The sequence below is a fragment of the Dipodomys spectabilis genome, unplaced genomic scaffold, assembly GCF_019054845.1.
Source record: "Dipodomys spectabilis isolate Male_0828 unplaced genomic scaffold, ASM1905484v1 ptg000357l, whole genome shotgun sequence".
Classification (NCBI taxonomy): Eukaryota; Metazoa; Chordata; class Mammalia; order Rodentia; family Heteromyidae; genus Dipodomys; species Dipodomys spectabilis.
In genome coordinates this window covers 136,465-156,008 of record NW_024871034.1, presented here as the reverse complement: position 1 = coordinate 156,008, position 19,544 = coordinate 136,465, and the positions used below count along the sequence as shown (strand labels likewise).

At 36.5% G+C, this 19,544-nt stretch overlaps 1 protein-coding gene across 1 annotated transcript in view; it reads left to right on the top strand.

The window, feature by feature from the left end:
* Positions 1 to 19,544, top strand: part of Diaph2 (diaphanous related formin 2) — a gene marked incomplete at both ends in the record, with an annotated part of 465,900 nt that overhangs the window by 323,633 nt on the left and 122,723 nt on the right. The window contains one exon of the mRNA XM_042665841.1: positions 5,989 to 6,113. Coding sequence (XP_042521775.1) covers positions 5,989 to 6,113 — 125 coding nt within the window. The remainder of the gene's footprint in view (positions 1 to 5,988; positions 6,114 to 19,544) is intronic.

Genomic DNA, 19,544 nt, shown 5'->3' with positions numbered 1-19,544 from the left:
AAGCGGAAAAAATCAGATAATGTGATGTTAGGAAAACGAACCCTCAAATATGTATTTTAATGTTTTTTTTTCTTTCATGCATGTGTTTCTAACGCATTTGTAAGATTATTTCTTTGTTGCTTTGTATGTCCCTCCCCCACAGTGTAACCCCCCGCTTTCACTATATTTGATGTCAGTATAACATGTGGAGGAGACGGGGACAAACAAGTCGTTTAAGGATTCAGGTGGACCTGTTGCGACAATGAGAAGTACAAAATGTCATGTCAAAACCAGCTTTACAATGTCGGTGTGGGGGGGGGGGGAGGGGGGTTTGATTGGGTGGGGGGAGGGGGGAGGGTGGGAAGGGAGGTGAAGGGTAAAGAAAGGAGGAGGCTGCAATGTTTGGTAAGAAATGTATGCATTATCCTGCCCATGTAATTGTAACCCCTCTGTACAGTATGTTCTCAAATAAAATAAAATAAAATTTAAAAAAAAAAAAAAACAAAACAGGCTCAGAGACACTGCCCAGGCCAAGAGTTCAAGATCTAGGATGAACCAATAAAACAAAAACAAAATAGAAAAAAAAAAATAAGTAGGCTGCCATTGTATCAATGAGTGGCAAATATTACTGATTTGATTTCAGGATGGTGACAATGTAGGCTTTATAAGCATTGCTTTACATTTATAATGCCTTTGGTTGAGAACAGTGAACCTTATGGAATTATAATGAAAATTAGAGGAGTTAATATGTAAAACTACTTTGAAGAATATCTATCTTATAGGACTTAGTTAATGTTAGTTATTACTTATGTATTTAGGAAATGACTTTAATAACATTAGAATTCTTGAAGAAATTGATTATATCCTGAGTAGATTAAGATGATACAATAGATGCTTTTCCTGTCAATAGAGAGCAGACTTAATTATTTTTGCACCAAGGCATAATGAAAAGTAAGAGATAGGAGTTCAAGTGTGCTGTTGCACTAGTAATGCTGTTGGCTCACACCTGTAATCCTAGCAGGCTGAGATGTGAGGATCAGGTTTGAAGACAGCCAGTTCAAGAAAAAAAGTCTGTGAGGTTCTTAATTTTTTTTTAATTTTTATTTATTTTTTATTATGAAAATATTGTACAGAGGGGTTACAATTAGATGGGCAAGATCATGAGTACATTTCTTATCAAGCATTGTAGCCTCCTCCTTTGTTTCCCCTTCCCATCTCTTCCCAACCTCCCCCCCCCCCCCCACTCAGAGGTTCTTAATTTTAATTAACCACCAAAATGCTGAAAGCAGAGCTGTGGTAGAGTACAAACCTTGAGTGATAACCTGATGCAACATTGTCCAGGCCCTGAGTTCAATCCCTAGGATTAGCGTGGGCGGACAAACACACACACACACACACACACACACACACACACACACACAGAGTTCAATCAGCTTATTATAAGTACATATAAAGCTTTCTAATGGCCAGGAGCCGGTGACTCATGCCTATAATCCTAGCTACTCAGGAGGCTGAGATCCGAGGTTCATGGTTCAAAGCCAGCCCGGGCAGGAAACTCCGTGAGACTCTTTTTTTTTTTTTTTGGCCTTTAAAAAATTTTTATTGTGGGGCTGGGAAGGTGGCTCAGGCTCAGTGGTAGAGCGCTTGCCTTGCATTCATGAGACCCTGGGTTTGATTCCTCAGCACCACATAAGCAAAAAGAAAAAAGCCAGAAGTGACGCTGTGGCTAAAGTGGTAGAGCGCTAGCCTTGAGCTGAAGAGCTGAGGGACAGCGCCCAGGCCCAGAGTTCAGGCCCCACGACCGGGCTACCCCCCAAAAAAATTTATTGTAAAGATACTGTACAGAGAGGTTACAGTTACATGAGTAAGGTAATGAGTACATTTCCTATTGTGCATTGTTACCCCCTCCTTTGTTTTCCCCTACCATCTCTTCTCTCCCCACTCCCCAACTCCTCCCTCCCTGCCAAGTTGTAAAGTTAGTTTTCAATATAGTGTCTTGTGCATCTCATTGTTACAATGGGTCAACTTCTTATCTCCAATAAACCACTAGAAAACTGGAAGTGGTGTTGTGGCTCAAGCGGTAGAGTGCTCACCTTGAGCTGAAGAGGGCAGGGACAGTTGTTCTAGCCCAGAGTTCAAGCCCCATGACTGACCAAAAAAAACCAAAAAAACAACTTAATAATGATGATATCATCTGTACACGTTTTCTTATCTGGAGTTATTGGGCACCCCTTGTGTGCCATCACCCCTTCCCAAACCCAAGTCGAGACCAGTACAGTGAGTTAATATCCACTGAAACAATTTCACCAGGGAGGAAACAGGAAATATGAAAAAGCCCGCAGGCAAATGAGCTAATCAACCCTCTAATCAGTACTTCCAAAGACATTTGTTTTATCTGATGATCAGTACTGACTATATAAGTTGGGGAGCTCAGAGGAAAATAAAAATGTGGAGCTCAACTGCAGGAATCATGGTGAGTTTCAAAACACAATGACAACATCATTTAAGCAAAGCTCATGGACCTTGTAAATGTGGGCCCTGTGTGATTGCCCAGGTCTTATGTTCATGAATGAGCCCTATGGGAGACAATCAGATACATCCAGCGATCAATTGAATTTTGTAAAACTGCTGCCAGTTCTACAACTGAACCTTTGTATTGTTTTTGTTTTTCTTTTGCCCTCATGTTTGTTCTCCCAGGATTATGCACTCTCTTCTTGTAAGCCTTAACAATCACACTCTATCTAATGTGCTGTTATGGAAACTTAAGTCTATGATTTCAATGACACCATGTAACCTGAGTTTTTATCTTATGAAAAAAAAACATAAGTATTTTGTACAATGGCATTATTTGTTTGATGCTGTTATAATAAATTTGCATGTAAGGTAGAACTCCTAGATTATTATATCTCTAATGTTTTATCTTTGGAAGTCAAGAATATTAAGAGCTTTTTGGAGCCAGGGTATTGATGGTTCACATCTGTAATCCTAAGTACACAGAAGACAGAAAAAAATCATTGAGAGACTATAAAAAATCTATTACTTTTCTTCTGTTTCGTTTTCCTTTCTCATTTGTATCTAACCTCTACCTATCCTTTTACTTGCAATAACATGGACAGAATTTAAATGTGTACCAAGATTTCTTAAAAAGTACATATTCATGCAGTAAATATTCTCATGTATTCTGCATAAAGCACAACAATAAGTATTAATGGACATTCTTATGATTACATCGACATTGATCCTTACCATTCTTCATATACCAAAATGAATTCTTTACCTTACTTACCATAAAAATAATAGCAGAATATTCAACTGAGAAAAACAAAAAAAGTCATAGCAAACAAATGGTTTTAAATCAAGCTATAATAAATAGGGAACTTCTGATATAAAGACCCAAGATCCAAGGCAACCTTTCTCTTTTTACATTTAAGAATGTTAAGTATTCTTCATGGATAAAACAGTACGATCTAATGCCAACACAATGAAGAGGAAAACTCAGCAAGCCTGTTTTTTTCAGACTTAGCTTGTCTTCTCTGTTTAGTAAGTTAGCTGTTTCTGTATTGAACAATTAAAAGATGCAAGTTATTATCATCTCCTTAGTGAAAGTTGAAGTAATTATCTCATTTTTATTAATTGCTCTTAAGTATAAAGATTGCTATTGTGGCCTAAGTGTGGCCTTTGTATACATTTTTAATGCAGAAAGTTACCATGAAATTATTACTGCTGTACAGTAAAAAAGGGTATCTTACATTCTATGCATTTTAGGTTCATTGGTTGAGACTCCTGTAACACAAGATTCATTAACAAAACAAATTTATTTGAATTTTCTGTGACATGAGAACTTTCAGAAGGAAATGAAGACCTAAAGAAAGATTAAAATTAACTGATTTTTGTATTAGTTTTGCTAAAGAATATGAAGTCCTGAGAAGATGTAGCAAGGAGAAGAAAATATAAGCTAGATGTAAAAAACTAAGGGGGAATTTAGCAGGCCCTAATTGTTTAGATTCTTCTCCCTATTTCTTTATCTTCATAGATTAGAATGGTTCACTTAGGGATTAAGATGGACACCTCTTTCAACAGGCACCTGTGCCTCATACCTGGGCCTCACGCCTGTAATCCTAGTTATTCAGGACTGTGAGATCTGGGTATCAAGATTTGAAATGAGCCCAGGCAAGAATGTTCATTTGTCTCTTATCTCCACTTAACCACTAACAAAGTCAAAAGTGGAGCTGTGGGTCAAGTGGTAGAATGCTAGCCTCGATAGCAATGAAGCTTAGAAATCACACTCAGGCCCTGAGTTCAAATGCCACAACTGGCCAGTTAAAAACAAACAAAATGTAAAAGGACACTTGTCAATTAAGAGTCTGCTTCAGTGGACCCTCACTAAATACCTCCCATACTTGTTGACTCTTAGATTCTCTCAACATAAACTATGCCAAGGAACTATACCTTGGAATTCTATATTTTGCCTCCCCATCCTTACATACCAAAGGACACAACTAGCTGACCAATTTCAGATCTTTAACTTTCCAGCCAAACAAGTATAGAAGGAGAATAATTAGCAAGTCTATACATGAAGAAGCTGTTTTATTTTTTAAAGTCAGAATTACTTTGTTCATAGCAAACCCATCCTTTCAGTAAAGTAAGCCATGATTCCTGGACCATTAGTAAGTTTTTGGGAAGATAAAACTGTCTTAGTCTAATCCAATAAAGAGTAATTTCTAAACTTGTCAGATCTAAACAAATGGAACTAAATTGCACAAACCTATTTGAACTGACATTAATAAGGGGAAAAAGTAGTCTTTAATGTTGGTATTTGATTTTCAATCATGCACTTCTATGTAAATTTAAGGTGATTTCTCCTTGTTGAGTTATAAAGGTATGCCTGTCAGTGATGAATTTGTATCAGAGTAGTAGGGCTAAAATTTCTCAGGTTTATTTTTGTCATCCTCTTTAATTTTTCATTGTAATATTCATATGTGTATAGGAGAGACAAAAATTGCTTTTAAAAATATTGCAATGTTTTTCTGTTTGTGTTTCATTGTGTTTAATTAAAGAACAGTATTTGAGGGGCGTGGTTAAAAAGCTTATTTACTAGCTATCTATCAACTTGTGTCTTCAATTAAAACCTGCCCCATGCTAATGATACTGGTAGATATATCTTTGGACACAAGTGGCAGTCATGCAATAATAGAGTATCTATAAAATGGTTATGTCTATTTAAAGTACCTCTTTGAAAAAGAAGACATTGTGAGAGATCTAAAGTATGCATGTATTTAAGAGCAGCTTGAATACAACACTAAAAATTATTAGCTGTCACTGAGAGAAAAAGAACAGTGCAGAGAGTGTTAGGGATAATTAAAGCAAGTAATGATAGTGTTGGAGGACACACTGAAGCTTTTGCGTTTGTATGTGCATATGTGTTCACTCAAGTCTGCTCTAAATTCTTTTTGTAACAACACTTATTTTTCATATCTCTTTTGAGAATGGAAACTTCTAAAGATGGAAACTTTTTAACATAAGTATTCATTTATTAAAATCCCAATATTTTAACAGAAAGAAAAATATTTGATCCTTTCCTATAATGTAACCTTAAATCATTTATAGAGCCAAGAACATACATTAATATGATAAAGTCTCTTTGAACCTTAGTTTCTCTTTAATCTTCAAATTCGATTTTAAAGAATGAATTATTAGGAATTCCATCAATAAATTTAAGTAGAAATGGGTTCATCTGAACTAATAGCTGAGTAAAATGGTGACATTCCTATATTAAACATGATGATTTGGTGTATTATATTACACATTTTCATTTATTTCTTGGTGAGTAGAATTTTTATGAGCAATAATTCAGAAAAAATGTGAAAAGACTCATGAATCCATTGTCCGTATTAAGTATACCACACACACACACACACACACACACACACACACAAACACACTCAATTTTCGGTTGTTTTGTGAAATATGTGATCAATAATTCTAAATGTTCTATATGTTTTTCCTAAGTTTCAGCCCAGATTCTCAAGAGCAGTCTTACAGCAATGGGAGAACAAATCGCCTGTCTGGAAGGTGACATCAAGAGATTTCCAGAACCCGAAAGCCCACATGATAAGTTTGTGGAAAAGATGAAGATATCCTTTATTTATTTAAGTGTTTCTTTGTTAGTCCCTATGTCTGTCTGTCTGTGTACTTATTATCTACTATTGGTTAGTACTAGATTTATTAATCTATAACTAATAAGTGGTGAATAACTATGCGATATCACTATCCAGATGAATTTGTGTATATGCTTTTTAAAAACAACATTAGCAGCAAAAGTTCTTTTTACATTATTTTAAACCAGGTAGAGTAGGCAAAGGAGCAATTAGATCAGAGAAATTGCTGTTTGTCAAAGAAAAATTTCACTGGAAAGTCTACAGGATATGCAAGGTAAGTCCTGGGCAGATTGAATAAACTTAAAATGAGAATCTCCTTATGTAACCAAGTACTTAAAGGTGATGATGAGATTACAAGTTTTTTCTGAGATTTTTTTATTTCCTCTTTTGATGTATACAAGTGCATATTATTAGGGAACATACAAATCTCATAGGACAATCAGAGGTGAGTCTTTTCTGTAAATGAGGACGATTGAGAAGAATAAATGGATAAATGGATAGTCAGATGAATTGACCAGTAGGGAATACATTTATTTTTTTAAATTTATTTATTTATATATATTTTTTTTATTTTTATTTTTTTTTATTGTGAAAGTACTATACAGAGGGTTACAATTACATGGGCAAGATAGTGAGAGCATCTCTTATCAAGCATTGTAGCCTCCTTTGTTTACCCTTCCCATCCCTTCCCATCCTCCCTCCCCCAAACAATCCTCCCTCCCGCCCCCCAGCCAAGTTGTACAGTTCATTTTCCACATGACAACTTGTACTTCTCATTGTTGTAACAGGTCCACCTGTATCCTTATTTAAACGGCTTGTTTTTCCCCTTCTCCTCCACAAATTATACCAACATCAAATACAGTGAGAGCAGGGGTTATACTGTGGGGGAGGGATATATACAAAGCAACAAAGAAATAATCTTATAATTGCGTTAGAAACAAATGCATGAAAGAAAAAAAACATTTAAAATACATATCTTAGGGTTCATTTTCCTAACATCAACTTATCTGACCTTTTCTGCTTGACTCATACATATACTAGATATTGCAAATAAGGGAAATCATGGGACCTATGTTTCTTTGGGCCTGGCTTACTTCACTTAATATAATTTTTTCCAAGCCTTTCCATTTCCTAACAAATGGGGTAATGTCATTCTTTCTGATGGAGGCATAGAATTCCATTGTGTATATATACGACATTTTCTTGATCCATTCATCTACTGAGGGGCATCTGGCTTGGTTCCAGATCTTAGCTATGGTAAATAATGCTAAGATAAATATAGTTGTGCTGGTAGCTTTAGTGTGGTCTTATTTGTAAACGTTTTTGTAAATGCCCAAAAGTGGGATTGTTGGGTCGTAGGGGAGCTCTATGTGGAGTCTTTTGAGGAACCTTCATACTACTTTCCAAAGTAGTTGAACAAGTTTACACTCCCTCCAACAATGCAGTAAGGTTCCCTTCTGTCCACATCCCTCCCTCCAGCATCTGTTGTTATTAGAGTTCTTGATTTTTGCCATTCTAACTGGGGTGAGCTGGTATCTCAATGTTGTTTTGAATTGCATTTCTTTTATGGCTAGGGAGGTTGAGCATTTCTTCATGTGTCTATTGGCCATCCTTCTTTCTTCTTCAGAGAAGTTTCTCTTTAAGTCATTAACCCACTTATTTATTGGGGTGTTGTTTCTTTGAGGATTTGTTGTCGGGGGATTTAATTTTTTGAGTTCCAAGTATATTTTATTTTATTTTATTTTTTAAGTTTTATTTTATTTTATTTGAGAACATACTGTACAGAGGAGTTACAATTACGTGGGCAGGATAATGCATACATTTCTTTCCAAGCATTGCAGCCTCCTCCTTTGTTTACCCTTCACCTCCCTTCCCAGCCTCCCCCCTCCCCCCCACCCAATCCAAGTATATTTTAGATATGAGACCCTTGTCTGTTGTATGGCTAGTGAAGAACTTCTCCCAACCCGTGGGCTTTCTATTGATCTTGCTAGCTTTGACGTTTGCCATGCAGAAGCTCTGCAACTTCATGTAATCCCATTTGTCCAACCTTTCTTTGATTTATTGTGTTTACAGGACTCTGTTAAGAAAATTTCTGCCTGTGCCAAGGAGGCCTAGGGTTTCTCCTATTCCATCCTGTAATGTTTTCAGAGTGTCTGGTTTGACTCCGAGGTCTTTGATCCATTTGGAGTTGATTCTGGTGCAGGGTGATATATAAGGATCTAGCTTTAGTTTTCTACAAGTAGTTAACCAATTTTGCCAGCACCATTTACTGAAGAGGCTGTCTTTCTTCCATTCCATTTGTTTAGCTCCCTTATCAAAGATTAGATGGCTATAGGTCTGTAGGTTCATTTCTGGGTTTTCAATTCTATTCCATTGGTTCTGAGGTCTGTTCTTGTGCCAGTACCAAGCTGTTTTGATTACTATGGCTTTATAGTAGAGTTTGAAATTTGGTATTGATATTCCTCCAGCAGTGTTCTTTCTGTTGAAGAGTGATTTTACTATTCAGGGTCTTTTATTGTTCCATATGAATTTTTGGATTGCCTCTTCTATTTCCTTGAAGAATGAGGTTGGAATTTTGATAGGTATCGCATTGAATTTGTAGATAGCCTTGGGAAGTATTGCCATTTTCCTGATGTTAATCTTTCCAATCCAGGAGCATGGGAGTTTTTCCCATTTTCTGAGTTCTGTTTTGATTTCCTTTTTCAAGATTTTAAAGTTTTCATCATAGAGGTCCTTCACTTCTTTGGTTAATTCCTAGGTATTTTATTTTTTGTGGGGCTATTACAAATAGAGTTGCTTTCCTAATTTCAGCCACACTTTTCTCATTGTTGGCATACAGAAAAGCCATTGATTTTTGAGGGTTAATTTTATACCCTGCTACTTTGCCAAAGTTTTGAATCAGTTTGAGTAATTTGGGAGTGGAATCTATGGGATTCTTTTTTTCTTTGTTTGTTTTTTAATTTAATTTTATTTTATTTGAGAACATACTGTACAGAGGGGTTACAATTACATGGGCAGAATAATGCATACATTTCTTACCAAGCATTGCAGCCTCCTCCTTTGTTTACCCTTCACCTCCCTTCCCACCCTCCCCCCTCCCCCCACCCAATCAAACCCTCTCCCCCCCCCCCCACACCGACATTGTAAAGCTCATTTTTGACATGACATTTTGTACTTCTCATTGTTGCAACAGGTCCACCTGAATCCTTAAACGACTTGTTTGTCCCCATCTCCTACACAAGTTATACTGACATCAAATATAGTGAAAGCGGGGGTTACACTGTGGGGGAGGGACATACAAAGCAACAAAGAAATAATCTTATAAATGCGTTAGAAACACATGCATGAAAGAAAAAAAAAACATTAAAATACATATTTAAGGGATCGTTTTCCTAACATCACATTATCTGACCTTTTCCTCTTGACTCATACATATACTAGATATTGCAAATAAGGGAAACCATGGGACCTATGTTTCTTTGGGCCTGGCTTACTTCACTTAATATAATTTTTTCCAAGCCTTTCCATTTCCTAACAAATGGGGAAATGTCATTCTTTCTGATGGAGCCATAGAATTCCATTGTGTATATATACCACATTTTCTTGATCCATTCATCTACTGAGGGGCATCTGGGTTGGTTCCATATCTTAGCTATGGTAAATAATGCTGCAATAAACATAGTTGTGCTGGTAGCTTTAGTGTGGTCTTGTTTGTAAACATTTGGGTAAATGCCCAAAAGTGGGATTGCTGGGTCATAGGGGAGTTCTATGTGTAGTCTTTTGAGGAACCTCCATACTGCTTTCCAAAGTGGTTGAACAAGTTTACATTCCCACCAACAATGAAGTAAGGTTCCTTTCTGTCCACATCCCCTCCAGCATTTGTTGTTGTTAGAGTTCTTGATTTTTGCCGTTCTAACTGGAGTGAGGTGATATCTCAATGTTGTTTTGATTTGCATTTCTTTTATGGCTAGGGATGTTGAACATTTCTTCCTGTGTCTATTGGCCATCCTTCTTTCTTCTTCAGAGAAGTTTCTCTTTAAGTCTTTCGCCCACTTATTTATTGGACAGTTGTTTCTTTGAGGTTTTGTTGTTGGGGGGTTTAATTTTTTGAGTTCCAAGTATATTTTAGATATGAGACCCTTGTCCGTTGTATGGCTAGTAAAGATCTTCTCCCAATCCGTGGGCTTTCTATTGATCTTGCTAGCTATGTCATTTGCCCTGCAGAAGCTCTGCAACTTTATGCAATCTCTATGGGATTCTTTAAATACAAGATCATGTCGTCTGCAAAGAGGGAAAGTTTTATTTCTTCTTTCCCTATTTGGATCCCCTTTATGTCTGCATCTTGTCTTATTGCTGTAGCTAGACATTCTAATACTAGGTTGAAAAGAAGTGGACATCCTTGTCTTGTTCCTGAGTTAAGAGGAAATGGCTCTAGTTTTTCACAATTAAGTGTAATACTGTCTGTAGGTTTGTCATATACAGCCTTTATTGTATTGAGGAATGTTCCATGGATTCCTAATTTTTCCAAAACCTTCATCATAAAGGGGTGTTGGATCTTGTCGAATGATTTTCCTGCATCAATTGAGATAACCATGTGGTTCTTATCCTTGCTCCTGTTGATGTGATGAATAATATTGCTTGATTTGCATATATTGAACCAGCTTTTCATCCCTGAAATGAATCCTGTTTAATCGTGTTGAGAAGTTTTGCATCAATGTTCATCAAAGAAATGGGTCTTTAGTAGGGGATACATTTAAACCAGTGATAATTATATATAACATTTAGCATTCCCGGCTAAATATTTTTGAAACCCTAATTTTACATCTAAGTTACAAAAACTTATGAAAGGAGAACTTGAGAAATTGAATTGTTTAATGTTAAAGCTGGTGTCTGAAGATAAACAACATTTGAGCTGACAAATTTTTCTTCTTATTTTGGTTTTAAAAAGTTAAAGCCATATCCTTTTCTACTGGGTATAAATAACTATCTTGAACTGCTGATTGATTCACAATTTCATATCTCTAGAGGGAATAAATACTGTAAATTGTTTATCTGATAGTAAGTAAATTTCTTCAACAACTGTAGGGAAGTCACCTTATGTGATGTCTTTTTCTTCTCTGATCCACTGTTTTCTATCCTGAGTTAGGCGTCAAGATGCTTAATCTGAGAATTACTTAGAGTGGCTATTTAGACTTATGTAATAGTCATTTTTATTTGTTTTGGTTCATAAATTAATACAGTGTTTTTTGTGGTCCTTCAGTGATAATGAGTACTTTCAAAAATAGAAATACTGGAAGCATAATTTTTTTTTTTTTTTTGTCGGTCGTGGGGCTTGAACTCTGGGCCTGGGCGCTGTCCCTCAGCTCTTCAGCTCAAGGCGAGTGCTCTACCACTTGAGCTACAGCGCCACTTCCGGTTTTCTGGTGGTTTATTGGAGATAGGAGTCTCAAGGTCTCTCCTGCCTGGGCTGGCTTTGAACCGCAATCCTAAGATCTCAGCCTCCTGAGTAGCTAGGATTACAGGCGTGAGCCACCAGCGCCCGGCTGGAAGCATAATTTTAGGAGTGATTTGAAGCAAGGAATCCTCAAATATTTTTGCATTGAATGACTAACCATATCAGTTTCTTTTTTTTAGTTGATTTTTTAAAAAATCCAATTCTCATATTGTCCTGTGGATGCACACATACACTTTCTCTTGTTTGTTTTTTCTGTTTTGGTTCATGCCTCATATCTTTTTTTAATTCAGTTCCTATTCCTCTTGTTCTTTTCAACATTTTCTTCTACATTTGGCTTATGTCCACACAACAGCTTGCAACACTGATTCTTTGTTGCTCATTTAGCAAAAGAAACGTAATTTAAAACCCTTATGAACTTGGCCTGGACTCCTTATTTTATTTCTCTATTTATGCAGGTAATTAAGCACTTTAAAATGAAAATCCAGAGCCTTCTGTATCTGTATTTTACAGATGAACAGCTATTCTTCATTTAAGTGACACTAAAGTGTGACTATTTGTCCACAAGGGAATTGAAAATTATATTAAAATGCATGGGGCTTTTAATTTGCATATCAGTTTAAAAAACACTAAACGAAATATACCACATTTATTTCAGAGTAAAAACTTTTGGTTAGTTGAGTTGGTTAAAGTTATAAATAACAAAATACTGAAATACAGATATAGTTTAACCCATTGTAACAATGAGATGTAGAAGACACCATGTTAAAAATGGACTTTACAGCTTGTGGAGGGGAGGGAGAAGTTGAAAAGGTGGGGAGGGAAGGGATAGTAGGGGAAAAACCAAGGAGGAGGTAACAGTGATCAATAGGAAATGTTCTCATTACACTATCATGTAACTGTAACCCCTCTGTAGAGTATTTTTACAGTATATACATATATATATGTATATATATATATATATATATATACATATATATATGTATATATATATTCCTCTGAAAAGGAGTAGAAACTCTCCTAGGGAGTTGATACTCTTTTTTTCTATCTTAAATATCCTTATTTTTTATTGTTATTGTAAATGTGATGTACAGATGGGTTACAGTTGCCTAAGGCAGGTAATGAGCACCTTTCTTTTTGAACAATGTTACCTCTTCCCTTGTTTTCTTCAATTTTTCCCTTCCACCCCTCCCCACAAGTCATATAGTTCATTTTCAACATAGTGTCTAGAGAGTTTCACTGCTGAGTTCATCCTTTGTCCACCATTTCTCTTCCTTCCCCCACCCCGCCCCGTACTCCCCCCAAACAGATAAAATTACATACAATACAAATGGTACAGAAAACAAAACGCTAACAAAGGCGAGGAGGGGTGCAAAATAACAACAAGAAAAAAAAACCACTTGTTTCTATTTCTTGGAGTCTTTTCAATAAACATCACTTTATATTTAAAAAATTATACATTAGTGAATTACAGCAATAAAATATTGCTCAGATTATTTCCTCTTTTGAAGATTCCAACCTTCCAGCAAGTAACAAGATAAATAATCATCATAGACATGAGAATTCTGATGCTTTCTTAATATTTTTTCTACCCTTCTGGCTGTTAAAAAGAGAAGATAAATTTTATAACAGAGCCCTGGATCTTGCTTTAATATTAAAATCAAGTGGGCTGGGAAGGTGGCTCAGTGTTAGAGTGCTTGTTTCACATGCATGAGGCCCTGGGTTCGCTTCCTCAGCACCACATAAGCAGAAAAAGCCAGAAATGGTGCTGTGGCTCAAGTGGTAGAGTGCTAGCCCTGAGCTGAAGAGCTGCAGGACAGCATCCAGTCCCAGAGTTTAGGTCCCATGACCGGCAAAAAAAAAAAATTAGAATCATGTTTCCATTTCTAGACAGATTCTTTGTAGTAGATAATGTTTCCAGTGTTTCTTTCCCTTTCCCGTTAATTGTTTTGCTTCAGGTCTCTGGCCCTTTGAATCAGTAGGCCCACATACTGATCCAAGCAGTTTTTCTTCAAGGTAACCTTACACTACATAAAGATTAATCTCATTATTATAAGAACCAAGTTCAAAATCCCCCTTGTACTTCTTGGCCTATGAGCTTTGAAAACAGCAACAAGGCTAGAGTTAGTAGCAATGGAATGCATAATATCTACAGAACAAGTGAATATGAAGGTACAAAGGCAATACATTCTGAGATCATGCTATGTCATAATAGCACCATAATGTTCATCCTTCCTCTTTCACAATATTGACTCTACACTTAGGGTATTATAGGTATTGCCAGAATGAAAATACTACAGTGCATACGATGGTAAACTTGACCTCAACCTACTGACAGTTTCCTATTTACATGCTCTCCATGTTCTTTCCCCCTCATCAATAGCACTATCTGATTTTTTAAAATATATTTTTATTGTAAATACTGTACAGAGGGGTTACAGTTACATGAGTAAGGTAATGAGTACATTTCCTATTGAACATTGTTACCCCCTCCTTTGATTTTTCCCCTACCATCCCTTCCCTCCCCACCTCCCCAACTTCTCCCTCTATGTTGAAATTTCATTTTCAACATAGACCATATAAGATGATGCTAAGAAAATGAAACCCAAGATTGAGACACAAGACGTTTTACCTTTGTTGCTGTTGTTTTTTAATGTACCTATAATGTACTATGTGATTTTTTTGGTTTCTTTTATGTGTTCTTCCCCCATAGTATAACCCCTGTTTTAACTGCATTTGATTCCAATGCCCTGCTTCTTGTATATAGATTTTTCTAATTTGGGGAGGGGAAGGGAAATAACAAAATGCCAGAAAAGGATACAGTTTGACCCATTTTAACAATGAGATATACAAGACCCTATCTGATTTTTTAAGTATCGTATGTATATCACAATTCCCAACACCTCGTATGTATATAGCGCTTAAGTCCAGGCTTCTGTGTTTATTTAACACTCTAAAAAGTACATGATCAAACAGGGATGTGCTGTCATTATAGTTTAAAACAAATTTATTGTATATAGATCAACACAGGTACTTAATTATCATTAAATCACCTTTTTAGAGCATAGCAACAAAAAGGTATAATCTGCATTGTAAAGACATGGTCTGTGCCTTTTAAATTGACTTTCAAAAACTAAAGCAAACAGCACAATGAAAAGGAAAGCTCTTCTATGAATTGAGTTGCTAAAGTTGCTTCTAGCCTACTAAACCCAGTGTCTTTTTTGGAGTAAGATCATTTTCCTTTTTACTATCCAGTATAACTTGGTTTCTCATTCTTATTCAAAAGAAAATAGTGTAGAGAAGAGATTCTCTCTCCACCTATAGCAAGATTCCTGCTAGCAAAATGGCATCAGAGATATTGACAAATGAATGAAATGAAATGCATGGAAACAATAATTTCAAAAAGTTCATTTCTTTTCATTTTTTATTGTGAAAATACTGTACAGAGGGGTTACAATTACATGGGCAAAATAATGAGTATATTTCTTATCAAGCATTGTAGCGTCCTCCTTTGTTTCCCCTTCCCATCCCTTCCCATCCTCCCCCCCAACCAATCCTCCTCCCCCCCCACCAGAGTTGTACAGTTTGTTTTGACATAACGACTTGTACATCTAATTGTTGCAATGGGTCCACCTGTATCCCTATTTAAACGATTTTTTTCCCTTCCCTCCACAAATTGTACCAACATCAAATACAATGAAAGCAGGGCTTATACTGTGGGGGAGGGACATACAGAGCAACAAAGAAATCATCTTATAAATGTGTTAGAAACAATCGCAAGAAAGAAACAGAACATTTGAATACATATCTTAGGGTTCATTTCCCTAACATCAACTTATTTGACCTTTTCTGCTTGATTCAGACATATACTAGTTATTGCAAATAAGGGAAACCATGGGACCTATGCTTCTTTGGGCCTGGCTTACTGCACTTAATATAATTTTTCCAAGTCTTTCCATTTCCTAACAAATGGGGCAATGTTATTCTTTCTGATGGAGGCATAGAATTCCATTGGATATATATACCACATTTTCTTGATCCATTCATCTACTGAGGGGCATCTGGGTTGGTTCCATATCTTAGCTATGGTAAATAAGGCTGCAAAAAACATAGTCGTGCTGGTAGCTTTAGTGGGCCCTTGTTTGTGCTCATTTGGGTAAATGCCCAAAAGTGGGATTGCTGGGTCATAGGGGAGCTCTATGTGGAGTTTTTTGAGGAACCTCCATACTCCTTTCCCAAGTGGTTGAACAATTTTATACTCCCAACAGCAATGCAGTAAGGTTCCCTTCTGTCCACATCCCCTCCAGCATCAGTTGTTATTAGAGTTCTTGATTTTTGCCATTGTCACCAGGGTGAGGTAGTATCTCAATGTTGTTTTGATTTGCATTTCTTCAATGGCTAGAGAGGTTGAGCATTCATGTGTCTAATGGCCATCCTTCTTTCCTCTTCAGAGAAGTTTCTCTTTAAGTCTTTAGCCCACTTATTTATTGGGCAGTTGTTTCTTTGAGGATTTGTTGTTGGGGGATTTAATTTTTTGAATTTCAGGTATATTTTAGATATGAGACCCTTGTCTGTTGTATGGCTAGTGAAAATCTTCCAATCTGTGGGCTTTCAATTGAGCTTGCTAGCTATGTCCTTTGCCATGCAGAAGCTCTGCAGTTTCATGCAATCCCATTTGTCCAACCTTTCTTTGATTTGTTGTGTTTCTGAGTCTCTATTAAGAAAATTTCGGCCTGTGCCAAGGAGACCTAGGGTTTCTTCTATTCCTTCCTGTAATGTTTTCAGGGTGTCTGCTTTGACTCCGAGGTCTGTGATCAATTTGGAGTTGATTCTGGTGCAGTGTAATATATAAGGATCTAGCTTTAGTTTTCTACAAGTAGTTAACCAATTTTGCCATCACCATTTACTGAAGAGGCTGTCTTTCTTCCATTCTATTTGTTTAGCTACCTTATCAAAGATTAGATGGCTCTAGTTCTGTAGTTTCATTACTGGGTATTCAATTCTATTCCATTGGTCCTGAGGTTTGTTCTCCCAGTACCAAGCTGTTTTGATTACTATGGCTTTGTAGTAGAGTTTGAAATTTGGTATTGATATTCCTCCAGCACTGTTCTTTCTGTTGAGGATTGTTTTTGCTATTCAGGGTCTTTTATTGTTCCATATGAATTTTTGGATTGCCTTCTCTATTCCCTTGAAGAATGAGGTTGGAATATTGATAGGTATTGCATTGAATTTGTAGATAGCCTTGGGAAGTATTGCCATTTTCACGATGTTGATCTTTCCAATCCAGGAGCATGGGAGTTTTTGCCACTTCCTAAGTTCTGTTTTGATTTCCTTTTTCAAGTTTTTAACGTTTTCATCATAGACGTCCTTCACTTCTTTGGTTAAGTTAATTCCTAGGTATTTTATTTTTTGTGGGGCTATTACAAATAGAGTTGCTTTCCTAATTTCAGCCACACTTTTCTCATTGTTGGCCTACAGCAAAGCCATTGATTTTTGAGGGTTAATTTTATACCCTGCTACTTTGCCAAAGTTTTGAATCAGCTTGAGTAATTTAGGAGTGGAGTCTGGGATTCTTCAAATACAAGATCATGTCATCTGCAAAAAGGGAGAGTTTTACTTCTTTCCCTATTTGGATCCCCTTTATGTCTGCATCTTGTCTTATTGCTCTAGCTAGGCTTTATAATACTAGATTGACAAGAGTGGAGAGAGTGGACATCCTTGTCTTGTTCCTGAGTTGAGAGGGAATGGCTTTAGCTTTTCACCATTAATATAATGCTGGCTGTAGGTTTGTCATATACAGCCTTTATTGTATTGTTGAATGTTCCCTAGATTCCTAATTTTTCCTGAACCTTCATCATAAAGGGGTGTTGGGTCTTGTCAGATGCTTTTTCTGCATCCATTGAGACAACCATGTGGTTCTTATCCTTGCTCCTGTTGATGTGATGAATTATATTAATTGATTTGAGTATATTGAACCAGCTTTGCATCCCTGAAAAAAATCCTGTTTGATCGTGGTGTGTGATTTTTTTGGATGAATTGTTGAAGTAGATTGGTCAAGACACCTCTCAAATAGAAGTTTTCTTTTTTTTTTTTTGCCATCCCTGGGACTTGGGCTCAGGGCCTGTGCACTGTCTCTGAGCTTCTTCTGCTCAAAGCTAGTACTCTACTACTTGAGGCACAGCTCTACTTTTGAACTTGTATGAGAAGTTTATTGGAGATGAATGTCTCACGGACTTTTCAGCCTGGGCTAGCTTCGAATGGCAATCCTCAGATCTCAGCTTCCAGAGAAGCTGGGTTTACAGGCTAGAGCCACAGGGGCCTAACTTCAAATGACAGTCTTAGGTAGAGAACAAGGAGCTCAGCAACTTTTGCATGTTTGAGGAACTGTAATTTCTGTGATCCCTTATTTGCAGAGGACAAGCGATCAAAGTGACATTCCTTTTTCTGTGGCTATGTCCAGGTATCTTATTATTGGACTTATGCTATTGTGTTCAGAGCTCTACCTCTTCCTATCCTGTCCTCCTCTCTACCCTGTATCACATTCCTCTCTTTGGCTGCATTATTTTTTACTGTGTGTAGTTGTTTCAGACAGGGAAAAACTCATTCTTAAAAGAAGGCTTTAGACTTTGTAGTAGGTTTTCTGGTCCACCTTTAGCATGTTAAACTGTCTTTAAAAAAAAAAAAACATTAATCACAACGTTGACCTTACTGTTTATATCTTGTTGACAACTTTCTTACCACATTTACTCACAGATATTTTGTCAATGGCTTAGGTATCTGTTGCCCAAAATCAGGCTAGCTTTTTGATTGACTGCTGGCTAAATATTTTCTCCAACTGGGGGGCAGGGAGTGACTGAGCATCAGGAGTACCATTAACAGGTTGACAAGAAGAGCTGACAGAATATTAATGACATTAACACCTGGGATTTCCTAGTTGTGTGAATCATCTGGAGTAGTTACAAATCAAGTTACTGAGGAAGCACTTTGTCCTTCCCAGACAATTCAAAACAGATGTGAGGGTATCCACATAGCACTACCAGTATATTAAAGTTTATTCCACTATTCCCCATTAAAAGAAGATTTAAAATGGGCGAAAATTCAGTAATTATTTGACCACATGTAAAACTTTTATCACCTTTCAGAACATTCCAATAATAGTTTTAGGGGGACGATAATCTCTATAAAGTAAATGACATATAAAATAGAAAAAAATTCTCATATCCCCCTCCCTATATCCCCACTATGCCTTGTTGTTTATATAATAATCGGCATATTTTTCTGGCTCCCAAAGAAATATTCAAACTTCATATTAGAATGAAGAAAAGTTTACCATGTCTGTTTTTCTGGTCTTTTCCTTTGTGGCCTACTGTCATAATATCAGAGAATTGGGGAGTTCAAAGCCAGAATTTCTTTTATGAGGCTGATAATATGGAATAGTAAAGGATTAAAAAGACAAAGTATGGCCAGCTATGGATGTGACACCTACCTTGAAAAGCAAATTGTTTTCAAAAACAAAATGGAGTAAATTGCTTACTTGAAAAAGAAAAGTCTTGTACTAATAGCCCTGAGTTAATACCTAGTATTGCAAAATAAATAATTAACAGTTTAACATTTTTGAAATCTACATACTTTATAATAGTCTTAGAGATTTGTAGTTCACTTAGTTGTACATTGATTAAGAAAATAAAAATGGTAATAAAATAGCAATAATATAAACTGTTCTCAAACCAGACAAAATTCCAAGTGATGGTGAAGGCAAATTTTATTCAGGAATTATTGCAATAGGGATAGAAAAATTTCAGCATACAACTGGGTTATATCCAGATCACACAGGTCAGTAGAGGTAAATAGAAAATTTCTGAGAGGAGATACCATGGATACAAAGATTCTAGGTAAAGCAACTTGTGAGGATTTTTGCTAATGGCAAGCTTGGAGACTGGGGAATGGAAGGTGAG